This window comes from Mizuhopecten yessoensis, unplaced genomic scaffold (genome assembly GCF_002113885.1).
Source record: "Mizuhopecten yessoensis strain PY_sf001 unplaced genomic scaffold, ASM211388v2 scaffold10275, whole genome shotgun sequence".
NCBI lineage: Eukaryota > Metazoa > Mollusca > Bivalvia > Pectinida > Pectinidae > Mizuhopecten > Mizuhopecten yessoensis.
The window spans coordinates 3,634,427-3,652,223 of record NW_018408465.1 but is presented as its reverse complement, the minus strand read 5'-3'; the positions used below and the strand labels follow the sequence as shown (position 1 = coordinate 3,652,223).

The window sequence follows — 17,797 nt, the reverse complement described above, 5'->3', positions numbered from 1 at the left end:
ACCCACTTAATATTTTCAGATTCAATTTTTGTTTACAAAGCTATTACAGTATAACATGTATTGAATTCCCTTGTTGTAGGAAGTATGATCCTTTGTTTCACGAGATTAATCATGTTTCACGAGGGCGAAGCCTGGGTGATACATGAGTAATCTCGTGAAACAAAAAGTCTTGTTTCCCTACCGCAATGTCAATAAATATATTATTACACAAACAAAAATGCAAACGTGAACATGGAGAGGCTTCCGCGCCATTGTTTTCGCTACTCCGGTGTTGTGGTTCTTGCTCATGATATTCCGTTTTTGCGTATTACAGAGTTATCTTCTCTTGAGAGCAGGTATTGATTGTTACGTCATTGGTTTGTGTGAGAAAATTACGTCATTTTCTCAAAAATTGATGACGTTACTCTCACAAACAAATGACGTAACAATCAATACCTGCTCTCAAGAGAAGATAACTCTGCAATACGCAAAGACGGAATAGTAATATAAGACTCTTTCATGAACAGGGGTGTAGGATAGGCAAATTCCACCCTCGGGGTTTTCAAATTTAGTAAAACCCGAGGCTCTGCCGAGGGTTTTGCCAAATTTGAAAATCCCGAGGGTGGAATTATTTTTTACCCGATACAAGTTCAGTGTATTTCATCAGACACGCTATTATAAAGATGTGGTAAAAAGTTATATTTTAGCAGGTACATACAGCTAGCATTTTCATCCAAACTTAACGTGAAATTTTCGATCGGCATTAAAGCCATTTTGGTCTCTGTTGAGAATAACATACAGTTAGAACATTTCATAGCGGAGTCAGAAAAAATGTTTAATTTCTAACTAAAAGTAACAGCTCGTTTTTAGAGCTAATGTTTGTTTTAGAACTGACGTCACATGCGCACTGTTTTCAAAGAGTTTGTCGTTCCGTTAATAAAGCTAAATTGTACGTACATATACAACTAATGGGACACCGCCAGCGGTGCTTACTTACTGGAACAACTGATATGTAATAACAGTGTACAAGGAAACAGAAACAGCTTCAGTTCTGAATGTGCTATTGACATTTGAACTATTTACATTTGAATGAATTCCACTTACATGTCCTATTGCTGTACGAGTGGCATTAAGTTAATGCATAGATGAGCGCCTTTGAATGGCTGGATCGGACGCATGGGAGGTTGGGAAATGGTCCAGACTTTTCTGAGAAATCTCTGATATACGTTTCTTAATGGCGTCCGATAACTCCATCTGTGTCGGGCCGTTGAACGCGTGGTTACCCCCCTGCGTCTTCCTCGAAGGGTAATGATGGAAATTGTTTCTGTTTTGTAGAGCAAGTTTGTCCGGACACTGTGTGTCTACTAAATAGGACATAGGCCCTTGCCTTTCCTTGTCAGAACCGGGGCTGTCACTTAAATTCTGCTGATAGTGATCCGGACTGTTACTAGAGTTCTCCTGGATGTGAACAGGACTGTCACTGATACTTTGCTGAGTGTAACTAGCGCTGTCACTAAAACCCTGCTGGGTGTGACCAGGGCTGTCACTAGAATTACCCTGCGCGTGACCAGGGCTGTCACTAGAATTCAACTGCATGTTACCAGGGTTGTCACTAAAATCTTGCTGGGTGTGATCAGGGCTGTCACTAGAATTACCCTGCACGTGACCAGGGCTGTCACTAAAATTCTGCGGAGGGTGACGAGGGATTTCACTAGAATTTTGTTGGATGTTTAAATTTGTTGGTGATTCCGGTTTTAAATGTTTTGGTAGGAAAAATGGACAGTCTAAGTGTGTTTCTGGTATCTGTATTGGCCGGAAACCGGACGTGATGTCACTGTTCGATGTATGTATACTAACAAAACCAGAGGGACTCGGAGAGCGGTGCACTGAGGGACTGCGCGACGAGGAAGAATTCCTATATACTGCATCAGGTGAGCGTGTTCTCCTGTTTTGTAACGGTGAAGGTGTTCTGCTTGTGTTAAGTAAATATGACGAAGCTCTTTTTTCACTTGGTTGTGATGTTTTATTGGAATCTAGTGGAAGTATGTTTGAATTAAATGACGAAGGTATGGTTGAGAATGGTGAAGATTTGTTATCTGTATGCTGTAAAGTTTCATTGCTTGTTGCAAAGTTTATGTTTGGCGGATGTGTCCCGCTCCTGTTAGACGTTTCCGGTACGTTATTGCTCGGAGAAGGTGATCTGTCGGCTGATGAAGGAATTCTGCTCGCTGAGTTTATGGTGTCTGCTAAAGGGGTGTTGTCTGAGACTTGACTTTTGGTCGGAAGATGATCTATATTTGTATCTGTTGTCGGATTGATTGCCCTTCCGGTGTTAGCTATCTGATTGGTTTGGAAATCTATATTCGGCAGGTATGCCCTGTTCATAGACACTGCCGTTTTTGGAAGATGCGTTCTCTTCGAGGGATTCAGTGAATTTCCTTTTGAATAATGAGAAACATTTTGTGAATTCAAAAGGTATTGTGGCGTTGTAGGATTTATTGTAGTTTTCGGTGAAGGTGTCATATCAGGGTGCGATGAACAAGGTTTTACTGGATGTGGTTGCATAGCAATATTTGAATGTGACCCTGTCTCACCAGAGGTCGACGGCATAGAATGGTTCCTTAATACAGGTAACATAACGTTCTTGCCTGTGTTATTGGTGTGTGGTACGTCACTTTTTTTGTGCTGTGTTGTGCTTGATATGCAATTGTAAGAATGGCTATGATGTCCACAGTTCAGATTAGGTAAATGTCCCACATGCGTACTACAACTGTTGTGTGTAACATCCGCTTCCGGATAGGGTAACCCTATTTGTTTATGATTTGACGGTAGGGAGGGAGAGGACAATATGGGGACAGCAGGTGATACTTCCGGTTCGTGATGCAGCATGGGTACTATTTCACTGTCACTGTGTTCAATATCTACAGCTATTTCCATCGTCCGTCCATCGAACGTCCGATTTTTTAAGGAATTTTTGCTACCTCCAGTGGAGAAAGTGAGACTATCACAATCGTCCGTACTACACGTGGTCACGATGATATTGGTCAGGGACGAGGGTTCTTGAACCATGCCCCCCGATCCAATGTTCACGACACTAGAACTTTCCTCTAATTTATCCTCTATACACTCATTTATCACATCATATGGCGACAGGGATATTCTTTGAGCAGTTTCATCTCCCGTTTCCATATCAGTCACACTTTCAATATCAACGCTCTGCAATGGTGTGATATTATCCGAGGACGACAGTCTGTCCAATGAAAAGCGAGAATTTTTGTCTATAGTTTCCGTAGAAGAGTAGGAGTCGACCGTTTCCTGGCGCTTCAGCAATCGCTTTAGTGCCTTTAGTCGACCCCGTATGGTGGGTGGGGTTCCGGGTTCGCTTTCGATTGTTCCCTGTTGCGTCAAGGATTGAGATTTCTTAGGCTTTTTCATATCTGGTACCCCAGACACGGTCCATAACCGTTCGTTGAACCGCATTGACTGACTGTCCAATTTGGACACGCCTAGTTTTCCCTCCCACTCCTCTGATTTACCCCTTTTCAGTTTTGGGGTGTTAAGAAGGTTCCAGAAACTTGTGCCGTTAGATTTCCCGCCTCCTATTGCACCCATGGCCAAACTGGCGAAAGATCCCATGATGCCTTTCCCTGGACGCGAACTGGACCGTGCTGTAAGATAAATACTGTTTATCAGCTGATTCATGTGTGAGGGACGATGTTAACATCTTTATTCTGTATGAACGTCAACAGCTTTATAATTTCTATCAAATAGTTAATAAAATATTACTTTTGAGCTGTTTACAACGCATTACACAAACCTACACAAACAATAACATGTCGGCCCTGTGATGTTTAGATGATAGGTAAAATCCTGAATTGTTTAGTTAAAAATATCGATAATTTTAAAAAGTAAAAAATGTTTAATTTATTAGTGATAAGAATAGGATTAACACAGTATTAGCTTTCACAGAAAAAAGTTATGTTCTAAACTAGGTGGTCACGTGGTGTAGCGGTATGTCGTACGTACTCATACTCTGCTGTATTCGGAAATCGTCCACGCCCTCGCCTAAACAGAGTCTTCTCAACGAGTCAACCTGGTCCTGTAACACAATATTGTAACATCATTTCAGGAATTTCGCAGTCGAGCAGATCAAATGTTTAACAATATTCAGTATTTATTATGTGGTCCTCGTCTAATCAGAGGAGACTTTTTTTCTTTCAAAAAAATTTAACTGATACAAATTGTTCACCTATCTCATCATTCAATTAAGTCCAGCGATTGCTCATTATTTAAAACAACAATAATATAATTCCCCCGGAAGTGACGTATCACTCACACTTAGTTTTTCCTTTTCTTGTCGAAGATGTTTATTATCGCTGTCGACTTTCTTCTTCTGAGTGTACAGCAACTTCAACCGGAAGTGTTCGTGATCTCGGACGACTACAACTAAACCTGAAATGGAAATTGAAATGTTGTTTATCGATTACGGACCAAGTTGAAGTCTACAAAAACAGGGTGTGTTTTCCCTCCAAAGAAATAACTATCTGGCGTAAACATGGTACACAAATAAAAACATATTTTATCCGAAAGTGGGTTAACCATTCAATGTCGCACGGTTTTAATCTGCGGAGACAGATGGCAGTTTTCGGCCAGCCTGGTAATGGCGTCCAGACAATAACTCTTAGTTAAAGCGCAAGTTAACACTTGAAGGGCAATCACAGATAAAACATCCCAATGATAGCAGACGATATAGTAAAACACGAACAATGCTTTAATTTTTTCAAATCACATTCGTGTATTAATGTTTTTACCGTAACATCTATATAAAGAAAACGATTTTTTGTTCTCAGGACACCTTCTGTCAAAGGAGTGTTCCATTGGAGAATGCTGATACGTTGATTTAATGGATGTGGTGTGTTATTGTGTAACAGTAAATGATTTCCTAGTCATAGGTCGTAATAATCGTAATTTTGCCACTTGCCCGCTGATTGGATCCATACACTCGTACTAAACATCTCCCTGCTGTCTTCCATAGTGTTCATCAACCCACAACGGCGTTAATAGCTAATTCTATCACATTCAACAATTGAAATGAAAAGGGGATATGCAGGACATTAAACGTCGATCGAATAAATATTTTCCATGTGCAATAATGATATCCAAAGGGGTGTTCCGAGAAGAACATGCATCGCGCTTGACGATCTAATTGCATTTTGATTGGTCAATAATTGGCAGTAGCCGATATAATAGCACTCGAGTCACGTCTGTTGGAGCGCCTTGTATCACGTGCATAACGAACTAAGGGACAAGCAATCAGGTTTGAGACGAGGCTCTCACAACATTCTAAATCAGTTTGAATTCAATTTACGTATCTCTGATAAAAACCAATAAATCAACAATAATTGGCCGAGCCAATGGCCAACCGAATGCATTCATGAAAATAGCTTCCCCGGTAGCAGACAAGGGGAGCTTACATTTTGTTTCTCAAACGCGTTTCATTCCAATGTCGTTTTTTTCACACATTGATTTCAAATCATCACTCAAAGCTTTTGGCTACGTCTTACTTCTTTGCAAAGGATTTTTTTCGCTTCCACATAGCTGTAGTTATGTCTTCTACAAATGTTGTTTCGTGATAGACTTTCATAGATTAGAATACTACATATCAACATCAATAAATATCCTACTTAAGAATTTCAAATGTTTCGTAATAAACGTATGTGTGTCGCTGTCACTGTCGGTATACGAGAACATGTTGACTAATTATTTTGATTTTGGTTTCATTGAGTATGTTTGTTCCTGTGTTGATATTTGCCACGTGACACAATTATTGTTAACTTAGTGGAGCCAAAATATTCCGAGATCCGAGTTCACCGTTTTGGTAACTTCCTTCTGAATGTGTCCCTTAAAACTGTTACAACTTCGTCTTTCTGTAACTTTGGAGACGCTTGTCATATGACCATACCCAACAGCCGCGAGTAGTGGGTTATAAACCAGAATCTCCTGACGTAAATGGTCCCACATAGAATCTGTGATTTGTCAACTGAACTTCAGGGAAATTCCGTCGAACTAAGTTGGGAACAATGGATGAGATTGTTCACCATAGTCACCATCTCATGCCACTCAGTAAAAACAGCAAATACAATTATATTTTACCTGTTCAAATATTTTTAATGGTTGAACAGGTATTTTGTTGAAATAATGTCGTGCTACAGTTTTATTCAGAAAATAAAGTTTAATTTCAAACCATTTTAGAGGTTTTGTTAAATATCTTATTTGACGTCATGACATGATTGGTCCCGGTTTTTCTAACAGTATCACAGAGGGACCAGAACAGTCTCCGGTTGCAAATATTCACGTTTATCAATTATTGTTATGTTTAATTAACATTTTAAGATAATATCCACATTTAGAAGCTATACAACAAAACTGTATACGGATGTCATAATCAGCTCATTGACGTCATCATTAGTATAACGTTACCATAGTTATGTTTGATACAATATACCAATGACGCTTCCGAAAGGTTGTCATTATCTATTTATAAACATTACATTCACGACGCATATATTTCAGCTTAACTAAATACTGGATTTCTTAAAACGAATATGATTGCATGAGAGAAGGATTACTTAAAACTGGTAAGTATATATTTGGGTATTTAAACATTAAACTGATCTCAATTGACATTCAGTCAATATGAATGCTTAATAGAAACTTACAAATTGAATCGGGATTTCAGGAATTTACACATCAAAAATGAATGCAAGCTGAGTACGGTGCAATGTCGAAGTAAGTGACGTCATGTACAAATATATATGTATGGTACTTACTGTTGACAACACGAATGACGCCCCAAGGTAATATGAAGGCCAGGATGTAAACGAAGTCCTTTAGGGAATATCCTGACAGGCCTTCCAGGAATACCAGGTCGACAATTAAAGACATCAACACAACAAAAGCATCAAATACCTGAAACACACAGATATATATATAGATATATATAGGCAACACGGATACATAAAGGCAGCGAACACATGAACAATACAAACTAGTGCATCATACTTCTATCTTTGCAAAGACATCTGGAAGAAAATCTCGAAACATTGTTGCATGTTCTGCACGACAAAAGCATGGCATACCTAAAGTGAACACTAAAAATTAGTAATATATTTGTCAGTCTCGTTCATAACTGGGATATATAATTGTTAGGTTTATCGATAAACATCAGTTTTGCCATTCATGTTTACGAAAAGGAATTTACTCTCTCATAGGAAACTTCCCCATGCCAATCGGTCAGCAAGGCTTCACATGGACCCCGTTATAGCCCTATTTATGTATATCGTTTAAGGTTAGATCGTGAAATACGCGCTAATAGGCATTATATGTACAGAAAGATCCATACTTACTTCAAGTTTATGTTCAAAGAACTGTTTTCCGAAACAGAATATTTTCAGGAGGGTTTCCACGAGAAGCACACAAACAATAGAGAGACCAGTTTTATGTAGCCCATTAGCCACTCGCTCCTCAATACTGGTGGAATGTGTGAGACCGGAACCGGAAAAGGGAAAATCACAGGAAGAGCTTCCACCGGCACTTCTTTTTACACGACTGTGCGTTTGGCTTGTATCAAATGGTAAAGAGTCGTTTTGGGCTGTGCTATCCCGAGTTCCGTTTGGTCCAACATGGGTAGTAGTGACGTCCGTATACGGGGGAACAGTGGAAGAGGCGTTTGCAGTGTCAACTACGTTCCAATCTATCTTTGCTCTCAGTATTTGCTGGTAGATCTTGCTTAAATCATGAATATCAGTATGCATGACGTGGTTGGGATAGTTGTCCTGCAATCTATGAAGGAACACCGAAGACGTTTTCTGAGAATGGGACATTATATCTGAAAAAAGAAAGGATGAACATTTCAACCAAAAACTCTTCCAAAACTGACAGCCGTCAATTTCAAGGTGATACAGTTTTAATGTAACACTCTTACATTCGTAGAAGTATTTACATAAATTGTTCATCTAGTCGGCACCTTTAATTCCTAAGTTTATGTATTACGATAAGCAAATGTATCTTTAATTAATATTTGATTTGAGTTCTTTCAGTCATTAAAATTAATGCATTTCACTCTGTAGACACTAAACTGATACTGCACCTATTCAACCGCTATGTTGTGGATAATATCAACAACAAATATTGGTTTTTCATGTACACTTTGAACACACTAAAAGAATCAATAACCTAAACGCTTTTCAGATCTAACCGGACAGTAATTAGTCTGCTCATCTCACGAATGGGTGTAGGTCCCCCGTTATAAAAAGCACGTCATCAAACGTAATCCTAATTATCTTTATACGTACAAACACAACACTTTACCTTCGGAACAAACCCTGAAACGCGGATTTAATGCACAAATAAACTACTGTAGGAATGATCAACCTCTAGACCTGGTATAGTGTTAGACCACATTCTGATATAGCAGGAGAAACAATGTTGCTCTCACATTACTTCTGTGTATTTGAAGACGCTGTAGTTACGATTAAGCATAAGATGTTGTGATTTTTTTTTACTTTCCAACAAAACACCTGTTTGATCAATATCGGGAATATTTTTTATAGATTGTTTTTTGGAAGTTGTTATTGGAACAAGAAGAGATATCCGCTTACTGTCGATATACACATGGCGTGCCGAATTCCGCTATGAAAGTGCAATGTTATTCACTACCACAGAATATGCGTTGTGGTTTATGTATACAACCAAAAAAACCACCCAGAGTTGACATGGGATGATCGTAACAGCTGTTCTTGCTTAATTCAAATTTTGCAGTTGCTATCAAGACAGAACTGCCGTCGTAAACATTCCTCTAAGTTAACATAGCGAGCAGTGCGAGCTATTACAACAGTGTGTTACTCAGGGACCGTTAACACCAGGCAGATATCGAGATACACACACCCCAATCTTTCGGTAATTGAATTTTCATTAAATGCACACATCAAAATAACATTTTGTTCACGAAATCGTTTAAATAGTTAGTACATGTAATTGTGCTCTAGGGTGACTGGATATCTATTATTAAACAAGTGAAGTTATTGGTGCCCCGTCTGGTGATAACTAACATCTTACGTTCATCTCCGGAACTAAGATACTCAGCAAATTACCCGGAAACATCTTGTTCGACAGGGGTAGTGTTGAAGGTCGATATTTTGAAATCTTTCATTTTGTTGTTACTTTTATCTTGCTTAAGAATAAACTATACACAAAATAGAATTAATCTGTGAAAAGTCAAAAAAATAAACACGAATAATGTCATTAATGTGTCTAGGGTTCAACACTGCCATGGTGGTTTTATCTCAGAATTGAAACTCGCGGTAGTGTTAGCATATTATGAAATTCGGTAGAACGCAGACGTGAATTGTGTTGGGCAATGATACTTTCCCTAAACAAAGGTGATATCTCCAGGCAAATGAAATAGAATTGAATTCAAAGCTTAAAAACGGAGTTCAATTACTGTTTTGATGGTTTGCCTTTCTCTCTTGTCAATTTCAATCAAGATTACTCCGTGAAACAAGAGTTAAAACTGTACTTTACATAATTGCAAAAGCATTTTATAGGTTTTCGATAAATTTGATAACAAATTCAATAAAATTATTTGCGCACCAATTCAAGCCTAGCTGTGAAACCCGGTTAGTGTGGTAAAATGCCTTTGCTCTTGTATCCATAATTACAGAATGCTTTCAAAATAATATCTCGTCACGTGGCGAAACCTTTGAAAACAGATTTAAGGAACCGTAAACCTGTAAGGCTTTAATTGGGAACTGAAAGTTGAAGCCTTTGTCTATCAAGATCAATGGTGACTTGTTTGTAACGTTACATAATGGTGTGTGTTCTTTTGTATAGAAGGACCAATAGTGTCTTGTTTGTAACGTTACATAATGGTGTGTATTCTGATTTACGTGAGAAATTTTTAAAAAAGTACTATTGTAAAAAACCGAGCATGTTTAAATTAATTCAGTTATTTAACGGACAAAACACAAATGAATTAGCAAAATTGGCCAAATACATTAAAGCTGCAAATTCAAGAAGAGCTTTATTAACATAAGTAGTTATGCTCTCCGAGTGTTTTGTCTCGTCTGTGTATTTATTAGTATTTTCGATATTTGTCAATGTTATGAGAAAGTATATATATATATATATATATATCATGTATATGTGTTACACTGATGAGTCGCAAGACTCAAAGTTAATAAAGAACTTGAACTTGAACTTATTCTTTTGTATAGAAGGACCAATAGTGACTTGTTTGTAAGATTGTATATTCCTTGTCTACAAGAAACAATTGAGGAAGTTTTTAACGGTGTGTGCTCTTTATCTATTAGGAACAAAGTGACTGTTTTGTATTTTTTAATAGGAACAAAAGTGAGTGATTTGTAACGATATGTGTTCTTTTTCTATTAGGAACAAAAATAACTGATTTGTAACGATATGTGTTCTTTTTCTATTAGAATTAAAAGTAAGTGATTTGTAACGATATGTGTTCTTTGTCTATTAGGAACAAAAGTAAGTGATTTGTAACGATATGTGTTCTTTTTCTATTAGGAACAAAAGTAAGTGATTTGTAACGATATGTGTTCTTTTTCTACTAGGAACACAAGTAAATGATTTGTAACGATATGTGTTCTTTTTCTGTTAGGAACAAAAGTAAGTGATTTGTAACGATATGTGTTCTTTGTCTATTAGGAACACTGATTCGTTGCAGAGTGTTTCTTATATGTATTACGGTGAATAGCGACTACTTTTTTAATTTTATGTATTTTTCTATTGGGATTAATACTGACTACATTTTTAATTATGTGTGTTCTTTTGTTAATAAGGAAATAACAGTGACTGGTTTATAACGGAGTGTGTTCCGTGAACTTTGTCCGTTCCGACAAACGTCTTGTATAGTTTGTGGTAACTGTTTACCTCGTGGTAGTTATAATGACATGTTTAGTCCGGACACCAAATATATCAGAATCGTTTTCGGTTTGTACTTCTTACCTTTCACATGATGTAGATCCAGCACGAGCTCGCCTAGCACGAGGGCGCAATCTATAATGTTCAGCACCACTACCAGAAACAGCATGTGCTTTCCATGAAGTATTTTTCCACCTTTATGACGTAATCTGGAATGAAATATAATTCATGGAATTACCTTATTACTATAATGTGGTGTGTGTTAAGTGTTATTATGTTTTATTATATTGTTGGTTAATGTTTATTATGTTTAATAGTGTTGTGGGTTAATGTTTATGATGTTTAATTGTGTTGTGAGATAATGTTTATTATGTTTAATAGTGTTGCGAGATAATGTTTATGATGTTTAATTGTGTTGTGGGTTCATGTTTATTATGTTAAATTGTGTTGTGAGCTAATGTTTATTATGTTTAATTGTGTTTTGAGCTAATGGTTATTATGTTTAATTGTGTTGTGGGTTAATGTTTATTATGTTTAATTGTGTTGTGGGTTAATGTTTATTATGTTTAATTGTGTTGTGGTTTAATGTTTATTATGTTTAATTGTGTTGTGAGCTAATGTTTATTATGTTTAATTGTGTTGTGGGTTAATGTTTATGATGTTTAATGTGTTGTTAGCTAATGTTTATTATGTTTAATTGTGTTGTGGGTTAATGTTTATGATGTTTAATTGTGTTGTGGGTTAATGTTTATTATGTTTAATTGTGTAGTGGGTTAACCTTTACGATGTTTAATTGTGTTGTGAGCTAATGTTTATTATGTTAAATTGTGTTGTGAGCTAATGTTTATTATGTTTAGTTGTGTTGTGGGTTAATGTTTATTATGTTAAATAGTGTTGTGGGTTAATGTTTAATTGTGTTGTGGGTTAATGTTTATTATGTTTAATTGTGTTGTGGGTTAATGTTTATTATGTTTAATTGTGTTGTGGATTAATGTTTATTATGTAAAATTGTGTTGTGGGTTAATGTTTATTATGTTTAATTGTGTTGTGGGATAATGTTTATTATGTTTAATAGTGTTGTGGGTTAATATTTATGATGTTTAATTGTGTTGTGGGATAATGTTTATTCCAAGGTCTTGCTGAATTCGTACATAACAGTTTATATCCGCTATGTATTACGTCATATTTGATAACGGTATACCGTCTATAAAACAGAAGTCGATATTCCAGAAAACCCCGCTATAGGGTTCTATACACAAACCATATTACTTTTCAGTGCCAACTCGTTTATCAATTAAAGAAGGATTCACGTTAAAATAAGATTAAATAAAAACTCCTTATCGCAAACTAAATTCCTTTCAAATACATCTTCAGTACGATGTCACGAAACTGATCAATTAAACAACTTAATTTTTCTTGTTATCTTTTCACAGCACAATACATTTTAGTAAGTTTAGGGTATTTAATGTTAAAGTTTAACCACTATCTTTTGACGTTAAGAGTCAAAATAGAACAATGAGTACTCAGCTCAGAACTGGTACTCATGTTTTAATCAGAAGGAATTCACTGTAATTACATATTTGCAATTACTTTAAAAGCTCACCAAATACTATTGCCTGTAAAATAGGTATTGAAACACAAATGTGTTTGACTACAGTCAAAAATTAAATACAGATATCAGAATTCAAATGATACACACCATTTACAACACCTTTTGAACCTATAGCGGGTTGGAGGTACCTCATTGAGTAAACTAGTACACCCCGGCTAATATTATCACAAGTACACCCCGGCTAATGTTATCACAAGTACACTCCGGATAATGTTATCAAAAGTACTCCCCGGCTAATGTTATCACAAGTTCACTCCGGCTAATGTTATCACAAATACACCCCGGTTAATGTTATCAAAAGTACGCTCCGGCTAATGTTATCACAAGTACACCCCGGCTAATGTTATCACAAATACACTCCGGTAAATGTTATCAAAAGTACGACCCGGCTAATGTTATCTCAAGTACACTCCGGCTAATGTTATCACAAAAACACCCCGGTTAATGTTATCAAAAGTACGACCCGGCTAATGTTATCAAAAGTACACCCCGGCTAATGTTATCAAAAGTACACCCCGGCTAATGTTATCAGAAGTACACTCCGTCTAATGTTATCAAAAGTACACTCCGGCTAATGTTATCAAAAGTACACCCGGCTAATGTTATCACAAGTACACTCCGGATAATGTTATCAAAAGTACGCCCCGAATAATGTTATCAAAAGTACACCCCGGCTAATGTTATCACGCTATCTACAAGTGTAGACAATAGCTCAATGATGCATCAACTTGTAAGGTTATTTTATGACACATATGGTTACATAACAGATGTTAATTTGATATCAGATACAATCGATAAAATGTATAAAGGGAAAGCATGTTGTTTTCCCGCCGGATACACCACTGTATCACAATAACACATGGCCATTAGAATCACCGTTATAACTAAGAAGCATTCAGGACCATTTGAGAACCGTTAAGAATTTAAAATAAATCTTATGACTAAGAGACACAGCTCTTCTCACACTCTGTATAGAGCCTGATAACTACTAAAAATTGCACCAGACAACCTTTGGTTTAAATCATAATTAACTTTTATCTTTTTAATTAAATAAGAAAAATCACACAAAGTGTTTTACATGGATTACATATTACAGGATAAAGGCTGTGGATGTGATCGAGTATGATATGGAGGAAAGGAGGATGTTCATGTAGGGAAGGGGGATGTCTTTGGGTACACGCCGACAGTAACCTTTGTGGTTATAAATTCAAGCGCCGCTACAGTGTTATCGCTTATCTCAATGTAATAAAATTATGCCTTTGTGTTTTAATGAAACTTCATGTAGATTATATTTATTGCACTAGTTAATACACGGACAGCTTGAAGATGTATGCACTTGCTAAATACATCTGCAGAAGTAACACTTTATTTAATTATCATATGCTCGCTCACGCTGTTTCCATTCACTACACTTTGGAATACGAGTACTGTTTTTATCAATATATCGTGTAATTCGCAATGATAATGTGCTACTATTAAGTGTATACCAGACATTATACTCCATTAGAACAGTCCATTCCCACTACATTGGTTTACAGATAAAATGACAGCAGCTTTATCACGTAGAAATTAAAGAGAGAAGCAGAGAAGAGGTATTTGGATGTAGTACTATAGAATTGATAAAATAACGTGTTTAAAATAACATATTCTGCTTTATTTTGTTGGTGATTTCAACATATATCTTCATTCCTTTTGAAATGTGTTATAGAACAAACAGACCCATTTACCGACTGCAATGGATTCTATCCCCAGACCGGGACATACCAAAGTCCTTAAAATGGTAGTTGTTATTCCCTGCTTAACGTTTAGCGTTTAGGGGAATGGCAACAAATGGTTCACCCGTTGTCAGTATAATATGACCTGGCGGAATGCTATGCTGGGTGCCTTAGGCATGGCATTTCAGTGAGACAGCACTATAAAGTCGGCATCAGATCCGCGCTATCACAAGGAGGCAGGCACACCCACATACCTGTCTCCTGCATACACACAAGCAAGCACGCATACACTACACACATGGAGGCACGTCCTTAAATGACCTTAGCTGTTACATGTAATAGGGCGTTAAACAAAATTAAACCAAACCAAACCAATACCGCAATGTATGTTTGAGTGTTATAATATATTGGCGTCAACATTTAACGACGACTCCTCAAAGGAAGAACGAATAAAAAATGTTGTTTTGTATTTATTAACTTGATAATCAACTTATTTCATTATCTTTTCAATTACAGATGCCAGCGTTTGATAGTTTTATATAGACCCAACATAATTGTGTCTTTATAAAGACAGAACACTGGAAACTTATACGAGGTGAAGCTCAATGCATGCAGTCTGGGTCGATGACGTGAAGTGCTTGATTAGACTTTGAATTGGTGCGGGTCGGACTAACATGACCATGTGCGCTGCAAGAGTGTGGAATTGTAAGAAGATCGATTCTCTTCTGATTCATTCGAGAGTTATGTCTTTTCTCCTGAAAGGAAGGGGAAAAAGCTGTTTATACATAATTAATGAATAAATTAAATCATATTTCAGTCAGTGTGTAGTGTTTTGTTTCTACCAACACCAGGTCGGTATCGCTGTTGGTGAACCAAATGTCCTGCATCCTCCATATCCAGAGGTTACGCTCACTTTCACTTATAAAGCGGTTGGTTACTACCAGCACTATAGGTAGTGGACCAAATGTCCTGAGGGTACCGGACAAGTAGTAGTTGATTTATCGTAACAGCTTAGAGTCTTTGTATATTTTAGTAACAGATCAGTACCGTTTGGTCTTTATGACTTTAGCCTCCAACACCACTAATATGATTCTATGAATTTATTTCAAAGATCAACACATTTTAAAACATATCCATTTCTATCCCATAGGTAGAGCTCATGAAGATGAATGTGTTCAACTGAACAAGATTCAAAAATATATATATTGAATATACACAGACTGCTACTTTTTTAAACTTTGAATTTAAAAAGTTGTTCTTTGAAGTAATTCAGCGAATAAAAATTGCTCTAAAATAGTTTCCATGTTTTAAATACAAACCCATTTATCCATTTACGGAATTGCCGTTATGATTTGTGACCAATTTTATGAGGTATCCTTTGGGGGCCTCAGAAGCATCCCAGTGTTAACTGATGACGTGTCAGTGACATCAGAAAGCACGTGCCATAAACTTCGTTCTGTAAGGACTTAAATCACTGATCCATTAACAGTACTTAATTAACTCGCTCGGGCATTGATAGTCGTTACTCGTGTCTCTCCGCATTGACACATAAACCTTATTTGGTGTCATCGAGTTTTGAAAGGTCTTTGCTATAATGAAGCTTCACAAGAGAGTCTGAAAGCGTCGTATCATTTGTTCTTTCTAATACATCTGTGTAATGTTTTAAACACATCTATTAGATACTGCGTGCGATATACTGTGGACACTCGATACTCTTGAACGTTTGGTGTCTAAATACAGACCAAGCTATTAGTAGTTCTGTTTATGGTAAAGGCAGGATAAGTAGATAGAACACCACCTCGAACTAGTAGGGTACTTACTTCCTGTCGAACAGGTAGCGTCCTGTCTGTCTAACAAACATGGCAGTTCCTGTCTAACTAGAAGCGTTAGTTAAGTATACTTAGAAGTGTCATTCCTGTCTAAATAGAACCGCCAAATCTGTCTAACTAGAACCGCCATTCCTGTCGAGGTAGAAGCGTTAGTTCTGTATAACTAGTAGTGTCCTTTCTATCTTACTAATCGCGCCCTTCGGTCTAGAAGCGTCCTTACCGTCTCACTAATAGGGTCTTTCTCTATAACGGGTGGCGTACTTTCGGTTCAGTAGCGTCCTTACCGTCTTACTTAATAGTCTTTCTCTATAACGGGTGGCGTACTTTCGGTTCAGTAGCGTCCTTACCGTCTTACTAATAGGGTCTTTCTCTATTACGGGTGGCGTACTTTCAATTCAGTAGCGTCCTTACCGTCTTACTAATAGGGTCTTTCTCTATAACGGGTGGCGTACTTTCGGTTCAGTAGCGTCCTTACCGTCTCACTAATAGGGTATTTTCTGTCTAACTAGAATCGTCCTTTTTGTCTAACTACTAGAATCGTCCATCCTTTCAGCAAGCAAAGTTTATCAGAGTCCGAATAAACAATGGAGAAGATGTGCGATGTGAATATCAAAATGATCCTCCGTTACATCAATAAGAAGGTTAGTTGAAAGGTTTTGGGAAAGTCGATTCGGAATAAAAAAAAAAAAAAGTGCTGCAATTCATACCGGGACTGTGATTCATCTCGATGTTAAGTTAAAAGTCATTCTATTTTACAAAACAAAAACTTTTTATTCTATATTTTGGTTATTTATTTTCAGTATGCATTCACATACGCCGACTCACATCGATTTGAAAAGAACATTACTTGATATTTGTGCAACGGAGATATATGATGATAGCTTAGGTATAAGAACAAATGCTTTGAAACCGCCCGATCGATAGCTAAAGTAGATGTTATCAGAGTCAAGTCTAGGATTAACTCGCTTGTTGTATTTGAAAATGAATAATTTTAGGAGAAAACTTTTTCCCATAAAGCAAATATATGAAATAGAATCGTGTTGTTTGTCAATGAATTAGTGTGCGGTACGTTAAAGAACAAGCTGGCAGCTGCATTATACACATTATATGGCGGTAACACTGCCTATCAATTTTAAAGCTTATTATAAAACGTTAGACAAGAGAATATGGATGTGTCGCCATCAGAATGGAGTGTTCGTCTGTGGTGTACATAGTTATAGTGAGGTACCTCCGCAGCTTTCTTCAGGAACAGAGACAAATATAAAGCTGTAGACCATTATCAACCGTCTGGCATGGGTTGAATGAGATATTCACTACGTGGAATTTCTCATAAATCTTATATATATTTGAAAATAAATAATTCAAATATTTGAAAATTTCTTACAAACGATCGATGGCATTTTTTTATTTTTTTTGTCTTTTGAATAATTCTATTTTTTGAAGTGTTTTGATGACTCATACATGTAAGCATGCGTGATCGAATTGTTACTTTCGATGTTTTTAATGATGTAACGGTAAATAGAGGGGGAAGATATAAAATATACAAAAAAACCGTCACCAATGAATGGAAATATGTTTAAATTCATCTAACACAAACTGCATGTTGGCCAGATGAAGTACCACATATTACTAGACCATTAACGGATAAAGTTGCTAAATCTAGGTCAATTAATGGACAACGTTACTATATCTACGTTAATTAACGGATATAGTAA

The 17,797-nt window shown here is 36.8% G+C and overlaps 1 protein-coding gene across 1 annotated transcript in view; it reads right to left on the bottom strand.

Annotated features, from left to right (window-relative positions):
• Positions 1-585: 585 nt before the first annotated feature.
• The window catches only part of LOC110459892 (dentin sialophosphoprotein-like), a 53,925-nt gene continuing 36,713 nt past the window's right edge, over positions 586-17,797 (bottom strand). The window contains exons 3-8 of the mRNA XM_021512362.1: positions 11,011-11,135; positions 7,386-7,867; positions 6,810-6,948; positions 4,316-4,431; positions 4,006-4,078; positions 586-3,647 (exon numbers count right to left, since the gene is read on the bottom strand). Coding sequence (XP_021368037.1) covers positions 1,114-3,647; positions 4,006-4,078; positions 4,316-4,431; positions 6,810-6,948; positions 7,386-7,867; positions 11,011-11,135 — 3,469 coding nt within the window. The 3' untranslated portion in view covers positions 586-1,113. The remainder of the gene's footprint in view (positions 3,648-4,005; positions 4,079-4,315; positions 4,432-6,809; positions 6,949-7,385; positions 7,868-11,010; positions 11,136-17,797) is intronic.